This window comes from Leiobunum rupestre, chromosome 1, assembly GCF_980474605.1.
Source record: "Leiobunum rupestre chromosome 1, qqLeiRupe1.1.hap1, whole genome shotgun sequence".
Classification (NCBI taxonomy): Eukaryota; Metazoa; Arthropoda; class Arachnida; order Opiliones; family Sclerosomatidae; genus Leiobunum; species Leiobunum rupestre.
The window spans coordinates 48,782,322-48,796,452 of NC_143384.1; the positions used below are offsets into that span (position 1 = coordinate 48,782,322).

At 36.6% G+C, this 14,131-nt stretch overlaps 1 protein-coding gene and 1 long non-coding RNA gene across 2 annotated transcripts; both read left to right on the forward strand.

The window, feature by feature from the left end:
* The first annotated feature begins 2,283 nt into the window (after positions 1–2,283).
* On the forward strand, positions 2,284–2,850 carry LOC149963148 (uncharacterized). The gene has a single exon (XM_090164758.1). It carries the CDS (start codon positions 2,284–2,286, stop codon positions 2,848–2,850), a length of 567 nt encoding a protein of 188 aa, XP_090020884.1.
* A 5,329-nt stretch (positions 2,851–8,179) lies between these two features.
* On the forward strand, positions 8,180–8,966 carry LOC149963149 (uncharacterized). Its single transcript, XR_016480186.1, has 3 exons — positions 8,180–8,268; positions 8,688–8,736; positions 8,872–8,966. It is a non-coding gene; the product is annotated as an uncharacterized LOC149963149 (long non-coding RNA).
* The last annotated feature ends 5,165 nt before the right edge of the window (positions 8,967–14,131 follow it).

Below are 14,131 nucleotides of genomic sequence, written 5' to 3' on the forward strand. Positions count from 1 at the left end.
CTGCTATTGGAAAAGTTAGGCCTATGTCAGACCTAGGCTTAAATATTTTGAAAGCGAACCTAAACGAAATCTTATTTATCTTCCTCACAATGACATTTAAATATTCCTTATAATAAGTAAATATGAAAACAAAACTAAAATCTTTACACTTTTATTAAATAAAAATCCAAACACGTTGAAGTGGTTCATGTGAAAAACTCCAGCAAAAACCTATGGGAATTGTGCGAGCTTGGATCGGATGGATCCTGTAAAAATCGTCTGAGCTTCTACTATTTTTAACCGCCATGCTATGGCGCTAGCGGCTTGCCGTAGTCAATGAATGGCCAATGATTAGCTGAAGCTTAAGCAAAGACTATATAATCATTAGTCGTTGCTACAAAATGACTTGGCGTCAGGTTCTCCCGTAGACGGGAGCATTCTAGGTAGGAGTATAAGATTTCTATGGTGGGAACCATCTGATGTGGATTGGGTTCCAACACTTTTCATGAAGCCAGTTGAAAATAACAAGAACCATTCCCATAACCGAACTAAACAACAGATGATAACAGTGACAATTTAAACAACTGTGTCTTGGCGATAGCACGAGAAAGTCGATGTGAGAATTGGACCAAAAAAAAGGTATGTTGCCGTAGCTTAAAGGTGAACTCAACTTGGTGGGCAGATGAGTGAGTTGAATTGCAGGAACTTAGTACGCGGCAAGAGTAAAATCAGGGGGAAAAAGCAACTTACCATTCAGCATATTAGTCTACCAAGTTGAATTACTTTTTAAAACGGGCGTGACTATACTGGGGGAAAGTTTTTGACTTTCGGAATTGTCTCAATTTAGACCCCACTTACAAAAATATTGGAACACGCCTGCTGTCAAATAAATTTATGTATTTAATTTAATATTATTTTATGTAGAGAAAATTAGAAGAGGAATTGTATGATAAGAATTGGCAAGATTTTTCTCTTCAGTCATCACTTTCTTTCCATAACTATGTAGGAGGCATGCAGTCGCAACCCACATTTAATGAAAATAATGGAAAATCATTTAGAAGTAATTTCCTTATTAGTCTTTTCAATGGAACAAGTTTAATCTCATTTGCTTGTCTAATTTTTGGTAGGCTTTGACACACAAACTATAACTGATCCTCTGTTGGAAGAAAACTTATTGTTAAAACAAGAAGCGAAGGAGTTGAAAAATAGAGTTGGGATAATAGGAAGTGTCATACTAATTTTATTATGTTACTTATGGTCGTTGTATATTGGTATTCTATTAACAAGGAAATCAGAAAAAATTCTAAAGACAATGAAATATTTTTGCAAAAATGCAATATCGGGTTTGATGGATACCCGCACTCCCATAAGACTACCAAGACACCCCTAAGTTTAATTGGGCATAAGGGTTCATGTATTCAGCACTAGAGAAGCGAGGGAGAAACCAAAATTAGGATCTACGCTACTTGCTGGAGAAAAAAAATCACCTCTATCCTCTCTCGCTAAGATTCTTGTCATCTAAGAAGTAGTTTCCGGTAGCATGCATTAGTTCACAAGTTTCAGATTTTCACCAGCAGCTGGCTTCATGTGGCCAGTTTGTCCAGTCATTAGCCTAACGTTAAAATACCCTTCGTTTCAAACTTAGGGGGGGGGGGTCTTGAGAGTCTTATAGCACTACAAATTGCTTTTATAAAACTAATAATACCTACCCTAAATTTTAACTATCCCCTCCCCTTCACACCCATCCACGAATGGGTGAGATTTTGTAGTGGGCACCCAGGGGCGTAGCGAGGGTTTGTGGCGCCCTGGGCAAATCTTTTGAATGACGCTCTTTTTACTTTAAAAATACCTAAAATGCAACTTTGTTCATTGAGCAAAAGGTCAGGCGCCCCCTAATGAGTGGCGCCCAAGGCATGATGCCCCCTTTGCCCTCCCCCCCTTGCTATGCCACTGGGGGTAGGTACCTACTATTTCAACTGTGGGTTCCCACCTCGGATCTACTCTTCACGGCTACATCCAAGAGTAAGTAGTAGAAATGCAGTGTAGAACCATAACCACTTAACTTCTATCTTCAAGCCATAATCACGAAGCTCAAAGGTGAAAGCCTTAGTCACGTAACTCAGATTTATTTCACATTTTAACTCGAAATTATTCTTTGAAATCTGGATTTCTAAGACTTCAAAGAGTATTCTGACTTTCGTCTGAGTACTTACTACTTGCACACCTCTAGATATTTTTTCAAGGTTGAAATATATTTTGTTTTAAATTTAAATTTACAGTTTTCTAAAATGCAAAGCTGAGTCCATGACATATTACAGAAGCTCTAAGAATAATTGTGAAATAAAAGAGAAAAATGTTGGGTACCACAAGTTATCACTTGTTAATAAGTTTTTAGCTGTGTTAATGAGACTTAAGCTAGGGTTATTAACGCAAGATATTGTGGATCGTTTTGGCATATCTACATCTACATTTTCTGACATTTTTACCACTTCGATATGTCTACTTGACAAAGAATTGCAAGACCTCTGCCCTTTCCCTTCAAGGGAGTTGGTTGACAAATATATGCCTACGAAATTCAAGAAATATCCTAAAACTAGGCTCGTTTTGGACGCGACTGAGGTGTTCATAGAAAGGTCAAATGATATGCTGAACCAAAACTGTACCTATTCCTCGTACAAGCACCATAATACAGCCAAATTCCTAATAGCAATTACACCTGGAGGAGTAATATCATACGTTTCTTCAGCATGGGGTGGAAGAGTTTCAGACAAATATATGGTGGATAAAACTGGGATTATTGATCTTTTAGACCCATTCGATAATTTGATGGCTGACAAAGGATTTATTATTGAAGACCTACTGAAAGATTAACAGTGCACATTGAATATCCCACCCTTTCTGAAAAATAAGACTCGGTTTACAGAAGAGGAAGTCATTGAAACTAGGAGGATTGCTGAATTACGCATTCATGTTGAAAGAGAAATAGGAAGAATTAAAAACTTTCATATTCTTGATGGTGTATTTCACATCACGCAAATTAAAATAATAAGCAAAATTTTCAGAGTGTGTGCTAATCTTACAAACATTAATAAGCCCGTAATTAAATGAATAAACTTTATTTCAAAATGTCAGATGTAAATTTTTATCAATCTTAATAATTTTCAAATTCTAATTTTAAAACATTTCTACCATAGTTTCAAAACTAAGGAAATCCAAAGGTGAAATTTCTTGGGTTCCAAAAAAGGATTTTAACCTTAATTTTTTTTTCCTTTTTTCAAAAGCGTACATTTTTTAAACTTTTAAAATCTTTTTGTATCACTGGATTTGAAACGAAAGTAGCAATATATTGCTTAACATTTTTGAAATATCACAAGGCTCAAACTTAAGTACATTTTTAACTGTCACACTTAGTTTACTAGAAATGTATGTAAAATAGGAACCTCATATCACAGCACATTTTTCATTGAGCATTACATATTTTACTTTAATTGAGGGTACTTCTAATTGAATGACATTCATTTTATTTTTAAATGTTAGGTCCTAAATTTTTAATATTCGCATATATTGCTTAACACTTTTTAAATTGCCCTAGAAACTTAAAACTGTTGACTACATTATACATTTTTAAAATCTTAGGAACATTTGTCACATTTTGTTTACAAAAAATTACTCAAAATAGGAACCTCATAAATGGCCAAATATATCACAGCACATTTTTGGTTGAGCATTACGCATTGAGACTAGACATTTTCAATATAATCACTGTAAAATTAACTAGTCTCCCTTCAATAATTTTCCAAACTTCCTCATCGAACTGAATTCTTTCTATGTAAATATAAATGCATTTTTCACTCCCAGTAAAAATTACAAAATCTGCCCAGCTTAGATTTTTACAGGCCATTTCCCCCATAACTTGATAATAATAATTTGAATCCGTTTTGAGCTTGTAAACATTTCCTTCTTTGGTCACACAAAAATCTTTGTATTTTTCCACAATTTCGTAAACTGGCATTTCACTGATGTTATTGTTTCTGATAGATGAGGGGCACTTGATTTCCAGGACTCCCTCAGATGAAACATTAGGGTCGGTAATTATGCCGTCACCACTAGCACCTAAGAAACTGTAGCGTTGAAGAAGTGAGAGACCGGATTTCTTCACGGAAAAGCCTGTTATTTCTATGTACTTTTTTACTGCCAAAGGTTCCAAATCTATTCCCCTTTGTATAGCTTTTGGTAATTCGCTATACTTATTTAACTCATTGGGGTTTAAAATTTTTGTTATGAGAGACTTGGGGATTTTCTTACACTTTGCTTTGAACACCAATCCAAAAATTGAACTCGTAATCCGCCCTGGTTTTAGATCATACCAAAATTTACTTTGAGACTGATTGATAGTGTGAGACTCTATGTATTTTACCAACTCCATGTCAATTTTTCGATTTATAATATATTGTTGAGCAGTTTCCGGATATATATTGCATGTCTCATTTCGAATTGATAATATCATTTTATTAGCTTCAGCTTCGTATTCATGTTTGACTCTTATGGTAGTTTCTTTGCCAGATGTCCCCTTGCTATTTGCCCCTGGTAGGTTTGGTTCTTGTTTTTGTAGAAATTCAGGGAAATTGCTTTTAGATAAATCATAAAATTTTTCATTACGTCCCAAATTTGAAGGAATTTCATTTTTTTCCATCTCATCATCTCTCATAACAAAATTAGTACATATCTCAACTTCATTGCTGGCCTTGGGTATTTCAACTTGAAATGGCTCTAAATCCCAGAAATGTTGAAGGCCTGTAGCTGGAAATATTTTTACCAATTCTGCTACCGATTTCGCTAGATCAAGAGGGTATGAAATTCTTAGATCCTTGGCTCTTGGATCAAAATCAAATTCTTCATCAGGTACCTCTTCTCTTATATTTCTATCATAATGCTCGTGAAGTTTGGGCTTCTTAAACATTTTTGGTGTTAAAATTGCGGGAATTATTTTTTTACCTCTAGGTTGATTCCAAATACAAGGTTTTGAAGTACAGGAATTTTCGCCAGATTTTAATCTTTCTTGACAGAAGGCATCTAGGCATAAAAGTAGTGCGCCTATGTGGCTACAAGAACCTGAGAGTCCCCTAGAACACTCGCAAGCACCAGCGCAAAACTTTCCACTACTTTTCAGGCGCACTGCAACTGTGTAATCCATATTCCGTTCCGAAGCAAAACACTTTGACTTCACGTAAAAAAGGATATCTGTAACCTAAAAATAAATATTAAGCTTTTAACTTAGATAAAAGATATCATAAGTAATATAATAAAAATAAGTTTGACATTTCCTATTGCTTTAAGGCTAATTTTATAACCGAACCTTTTTTCGACACTGATACTCTCTTTAAGCTGCGAATTGGACTCGCAACTTACCATTCTTGGTGGATACATTTTGATAAACATTTAAGCCTAATGCCAGAGAGCACGTTCTGGAGTTGCGAAGGGCTTCGGCTTTGTTTTGAAGTGAGCGTGCGAATTATGCATGCTAAAAAATATATTTAAGCTCATGGCATCAATAAAAACTTTAATTTTTATCATTTAAGCCTAATATGCCCCCTAACTGTCGGAAACCAGATATTTCGTGTATTTTAGACACTCGGGACTCTGCTAATAAAATCATATTGATTACGCAATAACTATGAAAATCAGTTTCGTTGAAAATCTCATTGTCATACTTATTTTTATTATGTTACTTATGATGACATGCTATTGGATATAGTACTTCCGCTTTCATTAAGATAAAGGGTGTGCGAGCCATGTTTTTTTGGGTTTCAAGTTTAGTCCTGGAAAATTGGGGCCAAGTTCTTAAAAAATTATTAAGAGTCCAGAATTTTACTATGCAGTATGGCAGTATGGTATGTGAAGAAAAAAATCTAGGGAACACACAGCTAAATCACCGAACTCAACTAAAATTTTTTATAACCTAACTCAATGACTGGATCTTAAAATTTTTAGTTGTTGCTGCTTTAAAATTGTACTTGATTTTAATTGTATTTTGTGAATAAACATCACTCAAAAGGAAACAATATTAGCTGGTGGGATGAGTGCTTGTAGAGAACTGTTATTACAAGTTCTTCGGCATAAATGTAACATTTTCCATCAATTTGCAAATGGTCAAATCAGTTAAATCCTATCATTCGACTTGAAAAAGCTAGCACCAATAAATCCGTTGTTTTATAGTTCCAAAAATTTGCTATATCCAGTGAGCATATTATTAATCCAAAATTTTACCCTTACCTGAGCAACAAATATCGTAGAGTGAATATCTCCAGCATTCTTGTGAGCTATAGCCCTTTCCAATCCTTTTCGGTCATTGCGCTTGTTCTTATCAAATGTTAAATTGCTTCTCACAAAATAATCAAATATGTGGTACATATTAAGTGTCTGGTAAAACAGATATATCTTTAGTCCAACTAAAGGGCGGAATTTCATCCAGATTGGGTAATATACATGGAGTTCGGTAAAATGGTAAGGTTTCCAAAATTTTGTTTTCAAGAACAAAATCATTATGAGATGAACTAAATGTTAGTTTTCTTGTATATTCATCTTTTGTTTGTTTAGATTTCGGAACTAAAATGCGTTCTTTCTCGACATTATTAATACATTTTAACTTTGCACTTTCTTTAGCTATACAGTCTACTGAAGTCGTTAAGCCTTGGTCGTCAGATTGAATGTTTCCAATATCATAGTTTAAAAGCAAGTTAATGTAAACTTGCTTCTTAGAGTTCGATTTAAAAGGTATATTTTTAGTTTTACAAATTTCTTTGAGTTGCGAAATTTTTAATTTGCCGTATTCTAAATTATAATTTTTCATCGACTTGCCTTCACCATTCATTTTTCCCGTAGAAAAATAGAATCGTCTGATAACTTGGCCCCCAACGCCGTACTGCGCAGGCGTGCATAAAATTACGAAAAGGGCTATTGGTGATTTGGTAAAAGTTATGTCAGGCCTAGGCTTAAATATTTTCAAAGCGAACCTAAAAAGAAATCTTATTTATCTTCCTCACAATGGCATTTAAATATTCCTTATATTAAGTAAATATGAAAACAAAACTATAAGTTCAAAAAATCTTACCACTATTAGTAAATAAAAATTAAAGAACGTTGAAGTGGTACATGTGAAAAAATTCCAGCAAAAACTGATGGGAATTCTGCGAGCTTGGATCACGGACTGTAAATTTTAGAGGACCGGTATGCCCGAGGATCAGGCTGACGGAAGTCGCTCAAGGTCATTAACTAAAGCGCTTGTATTTCGGTCGGCCAGATTTCCAGATAACATGCGTGGGGGGGGGGGGGGGTGGGGGGGAACTAGCTCTATGCCTGGTACAAATGACCTTGTCGGACTCTCTCTCTCTCTATTTCGAAGTGATTGATGCACGGGGAAACCAAAATTCTACAGGGGAAGGCAACGCTTTACTCGTCCTCTAAAATTTACAGTCCGTGCTTGGATCGGATGGATCCTGTAGGAATCGTCTGAGCTTTTACTATTTTGAATGGCCGCTGATTGGCTGTAGCTTAAGCAAAGACTATATAATCATTAGTTGTTGCTACAAAATGTCCTGGCGTCAGGTTCTCCCGTAGACCGGAGCATTCTAGGTAGGAGTATAAGATTTCTATGTATAGTACTTCTAGAGCCACAATTTGTACAGAGAGTGTAAAGTCGCTTCGCTACAGAGAGGCGCCTCTTCCTATCCCCGTAATGTTAAAATTTCGTGGTACGTTTTTTCCCCATGAGAGCGTTGAAGAAGCAGACGACGGTGTTTGCAATTCCCGGACACACGATGGCACTGTAAAATTGCTTATCAAAGAAAAATAAATTTTGCTCTCAGTAGGTTAAAGTTGAATTCAGCTCAGTCAGCTGTGATGTTGAATTATTTTAACTATTTAAGTAAAACAGTTGATTTCGTAAGAAATATAAAAAGTAAGTACAAGAAAAATCCCTCCCTATTTCATTTCAATATTAACAACTATACTTTTTTAATATATCAAAAGAAATTCGTGGAATCTAAAGTGGAATATTTTATGGGCTGGCCAAGTCTTAATTAAATTACCAAGACCATGTTAGAACATTGGTGTTTTGAATAGCAGCGGTGAGTTAAATATTCTGAAATATAATTAATAATATTTTTTTAGAAGGTTTGGACTTTTAATGGCTTTGCAAATTGCTAAATCTTCGTCAGTGAATTGTCCTTTACCTTGCAAAACCCAATGGTTATCATAATTGGACAAATCTTCATCATGGTCCAGGAGCTGGTACTTTAAACGAGTCTGTTTAAAATAAAGTCATCCAAATTGTCAATTCAATATGAATCTGATGGTTTTAAGAGGCTATTGACTGATGCAGCTCTGTATGCTGCCTGGTATTGTTGAGGATTTGGATGATCTCAATTAGCCTTTTAGGTTTACATAGAGCCGTGTAGTGGCCAAAGGGAGAAACTCATAAATTACTGGATTTTCGTCTGCTAAGCAGACTATTTTCCTTGATAAGAGACCAAAGCGTCTGCTTAGCAGACGAAAATCCAGTAGTTTTTAAGCTTATCGCTATGGCTGCTACGTGGCTCTATGTAAACCTTATTGGCGAATGGAACCAAAGCAGTTTTCTAAAAATCTTGACTAATTCTTCCAGTTACTAAGAACTTAAAACAAAAATTATCCTTTATATCATTCCATAGGAGTAGCAAAGACTGAATTGATAGTTTCCACCCTTCAATACAAGGTAAGGTTTTATACCTACAGTTCTGAAGCTACCATGGATTAAACCTTTCCAATTTTTCTTTCAGCATTGGTATGTGGATGGATTGATCAGTCATTGCTCTCTTACAGTGTGTTTCATTGTTTAATGTCCTGCTATTGCAGCAATCAAAAAGGCCGTTCATGTGTAAGAGGAACTCTGCTGTGTATGTGCTTTCAATTGTTAACTCTCCTAATCCCAGTGAACAGGCCATTTGAATTAGAAACACTGACTGCAAATTTGGGCAGCTAAACTGACTTTCATGTTAGAAAATGCTGGTAACTTGATATGTTTACGTTTCAGCTTATGCGTGCTTTGAAACTTACCAATTTCTTGGTCTATTTTGAAAAAATGTTCTAGGACTGCCCAAGAAACTAGATTGCCTTCCACTATTATGGGATACCGTTTGAAATTGTTCCTCACACTTTTCAAGAGATGTGGAGGATCAATTTCAATGAATGGCTTTTTGGCTTTTCGACTGATATCCCCATACTTTTGAACAAATTTTGATTGCCGGTTCCTTAGTCACAGACTACAGCTTTGACAATAAGGCCAATACGTTTTAGGTGAGTTACGCAATCATGAAGCAATATCTTCAAAGTCTGTTCGGGACAAGCATCTTTTGTGAGGAAGTAACCAATTAGTGGTTTGAATTTCAGTTTTATGTCATTCACCATGAACACTAGGGCCGGATTTGCGTACTATTTTGACCTTCCATATGGACCGAAGTCTACGAAACCTTCAATGTTATCGTTTTCATTATTGTCAAAATGTTTAGTTGAATGGCTATAATTATGTTCAGTACAAATATATTTAAATGGAATAGAATTCAATAGATAGTTCTGGTTTTAAATTCATAGGAATTGACTTTATCCACTGTAAAAAAAATTTCATTTAAAGCTAGTGTTCATCATTGTGAATATTTTATATAAATTATCATTTTCTTCGTTGAATTGATTTTTGACGGCATAATTTGGCATTTGTAGTGCTGCGTTTACCTTACACCAGATTGTAGTTGTAACATGATCTTCAGGTTCATTTTCATTTGCTACTATTTGAATTAATTATAAATGAACATTAGACAGTAAGAGACCATGGCGGGATATGTTTTTGCCTTCAGTTTACCTAGGGAAAACCGTGGTTTCATTGGAATTTTCCCAAAAAAATAGTGTAAGCCTGTTTTTGGTTTTGATATTCATAAAACAATCGACAGTGAAATGAAGACCGCAAAATACGTGGTTAAAGTGTAAGTAATCTGTAGTTTTATTTTGGAGCTTTTCACTGTTTACATTTTGCAGCCACAATGCAGAACTATTAAGTTTTAAGAAATGTTAATGTATTAGGATAGGCTTATTAAATTAAAACGCGTATTCACCGGTCTTTATCCCTTGGAAACTTGAAAAAAAAAGACAGACGCGTGGTTACCTTTTTATTCGATTTACAATTTTTAGCCGAACAAGACATTTCAAAATAAATTAAACTCGCAAAAATACCAAAAAACATTCTTCCTTTTTTGCGTCTTCTCAAACTCTAATCTAGCGCGCACCGGAGATACTACTAGCGCCATCAAACGCCCGGGAATTGTGGACATTCTCGGCAAATAAAATCGTACCACGGATTTTTTAAAGAGAGGCGCCTCTCTGTAGCGAAGCGACTTTACACTCTCTGATTTGTATCTGCTGTGGCTCGAGGAACACTTTCTTGAAAACATGAATCGATACACACTTCTATCATTAGTTGGTGGCGCCACCTATCTTTCAAATAATTTTTTTTCCAATATTATCTGTTTATACTCTGATGACGCCACCGACTAATGATAACTTACTGTTCGTACGTGATTTCAAGCATAGAAATCTCATAGGTAACTAGAATGCTGTCGCCTACGGCCGAGCTTGTCACCAGTTCGTTTTGAACCTTCAGCCAATGAGAGGCCGTAGAGTGGTTCCGCCAAGGAGGATAATAATCCTCTTTGGTTCCGCTACTATCGCGGGAGCAGACTTGGAATTAGCGGGAGTCTTGGGGCCAATGGCTCTTAATAAAAATCAGTGGGCTCTTAAAATACATCATTCGAACGGGGGTTGCGGGCCACCGGGGCTCTCAATTTAATTAAAAAATATTTATTAAACATTTCACGGAAATTTCTGGAACATGATTTGTACGCCTATACGAGAGCGGGATCTAGCGTTACAAATGATTATGTGTGATATTATAATATACTTGCTTGTTTTAAAGTTAATAAATGTTATGTAAGTAACGTAACCAATTTTTTTTTATTTTCCCTACCTAATTTTAATTTTTTTCCCCTAATCCCCCCCTGCTTGGGCCAGTGGCTCTCAATTAAAATAAACTCAAAGAGTGGTTCTGCCAAGAATTTGTCACCAGAGAGAATGACGTCTTCTAGCTCCCGCGCAGACTTGGAAATAGTGATATGTTTTAAGGGGGCCCTACTACGGGCCCCCTTAAAACATATCACTATTTCCAAGTCTGCGCGGGAGCTAGAAGACGTCATTCTCTCTGGTGACATTAAATTCTTGGCAGAACCACTCTTTGAGCTCTGATTGGCTGAGATCTGGCTATCGTCTGCCACGGCGTTTGGTCCATTTGCCAGTTACACGGCAGCATTCTAGTTACCTATATGAGATTTCTATGATTTCAAGAATACAAATTTTGGCTCTCGAAGTACTATATTATCAACTCAATTTTTGCCACACTTTTATTATAACTAGTAAATGGATATCTAGATTTTGAAATTAGCACAAAATCAATATTTGACGTTTGACTGAAATTTTTCTTAGGTGCCAAGACAAATCATTCCATAGACCAAAGAGACAGCTTCCTATACATAGCCAACTAGTTGGCTTTGTAGTCGATGGTGAGACTGCTAGCCATTGTGCTGCCTCTCACAAGGAGACTACCCGATTTTGTTCAAACTCGGGGGATTGGTAGACCTTCATGTAACTTGAAAAATCCTAAAGGGATTTTATTCAATTGGCAACGGTTTTGCCATGGCAACGAAAAATGTTTTTGACAACATAAAATAACATGGGATTTTGACCGATTTCCCTGTGAAAATGTTTTAAAAAATTGATAAAAATGTGACCAATTTTGAATTTTTTCGTCAATTTTTATCATTTTTTTTTTATAATTTTGGTATTTTAATTTTTTTCAATTTTGTAAAATGTTTCACAGGGGGGACCTTTGGAATCGTTCAAAATCCCATGTTATTTTCAATGGGAAAATTTCCATTTTAAGTTGTCAAAAACATTTTTCGTTGCCATGGCAAAACCGTTGCCCATTGAATAAAATCCCTTTAGGATTTTTCAAGTTACATGAAGGTCTACCAATGCCCCGAGTTTGAAAAAATCGGTGTGTAACACCTCGGGTCAGTAGATATTTCAAAAGGTAGGGCTGACACACTTTTGGGTTTTATGTCGCTTTTGCTTTTAGGTGTATCAAACAGGATGGCACAGGCCATAATCCCCAACCCTCTTCCACTGAATGGGCTAACTTGACGGCCCGACGGGCGCTCCACCACTACATTCGATAAGCCACTTTCAAGAGTAAAAATTTAGAAAACTGCAATCGCTAGAGCTCGAAATTCCTGGTCGATGCATTTATCACTTTCTATATTTGACCAAACAGTTTCAAAGAAATGCAAAATTTTATGGGCACCGGTTACCCAAATTAATTAACCCCATTAAATTTGATATATTTCGTAAAGGTACCAAATGGCGATTGACGAATCATAAACATTTTTTGAACTAACGGTTCAGAGAAACGCCTAATTATATGGACCACCGATGACCCAAAAAAGGTTTTGCGCCCTCGAGTTTTGTTACATTTCCTATCGATAAATCAACGTTTCTCGGAGACCTTTAAAGGGCAACGCAAGTGGCCATGTAGTGCGGCGCTTGGTTTGGAACTATGTTTTCTTCTACGAGTCTTAAGTTGGTTTTCCAAGGAGGATTTTATAACGCGTGGAAACCTTATTCTCCTTGGTGTAGCCACTTGGTGCAATTTCGCTCTCATTCGCGAATTTTCCGATTTTCTTAGCTCACCCACCAATGAACCCATGATTTTAGGCTTAGCTTAATTTATTAATTATTATTGAGAAAAGAACTGAGTTAGTTTCCGAGAGTTAGACGTTGATATTTTCGATTTAACAATGTTTTGGAATAAAATTATTTGCCAGTTTAATATTTTCAATTATGGAAGTTGAAACATTAGACCTTGGACGTGGTAAATCTCTGGCGCTAGCCTCACACACTTGGTCCTATATCCCATCTCCCTTAACAATTTCGCAATTTTATATCCCAACAGAATATTTATCTTTGTTTTATCACATTTCTTTTATATTAAGGATCCGATTGGTCGGTAAGCTCCGAAACCTCACTTTCCTCGGCCATTTTCACGACTAAAGAATGCATGGATTTTGAATAAAAAACGCGAGAGGCGTATTTATACAAAATAAATTCGGCAAATATATGGTTCTGCTTTTTTATAGAGAGAAACTCTATGGCAGATAGCGCATGCGCAGTCGTTCTTTTTATCTATAAGATAATTTACGCCCCTGCATGGCCACTTGCGTTGCCCTTTAACGTAGATTGCCGCCACGTGACCTCCGAAAATATCAGCCTCCATCGGTTGCTGTAGAGCGCTACCATAACTATATGGAGCTAAATTTTCGGAGTTCCGGCAGGAAGTGGATGACTGCTATTGACTACGCGCAAGCCAGTGATTTCGAATCTAACCAACTATTTTATCTTTTCTTATTAAATTAATCAGCGAGGCTAATTCCCAAGGCACCACCCTAGGCCCAAGTCATCTAGCGACTTTTAAAGCCTTTAATTCAGGTGGCCGCGTTAAATTGCGTAGCAGGGTGGTGGCAAGCCGCAAGCCCTTCATTCCACGCGAGCCAACAACTCCATACTCTTACTACTTACTATATTTAGTACCGATCGAAATTGAATTTTTATCGTGTGCGAGCTATTTCAACAGTCATATTTTTAAGTGTGCGGTTGAAGAGAAATGAACGGGGCGCGAGGATTAAATCGAAGCCTAATTGGCATTTTTATTTTGGGGAAGTAAAATCAATATTTTATTAATATCAAAGCCACGGTGCCGGCATGGTTAGATGGACATGCATCAGATTTATAGCCCGGTTTACCGGTAAGATTGAAACCACACCACCGGAGGTCCATCATGTGTGCGAAGTGGGGGCTGGTCGACCCATTGCTGCACCTTCTGCTGGGTTGAGTGGCTTGCGTCGATGGAGGGAACTGATACCGATCGAACGACGCTTCACCGAAAAGAAATCGAGGTTTTCCCGGACCCATTTGAGGCCTAATAGGGACTAGGCAGCATGACGTCACGATTTAGGGGACG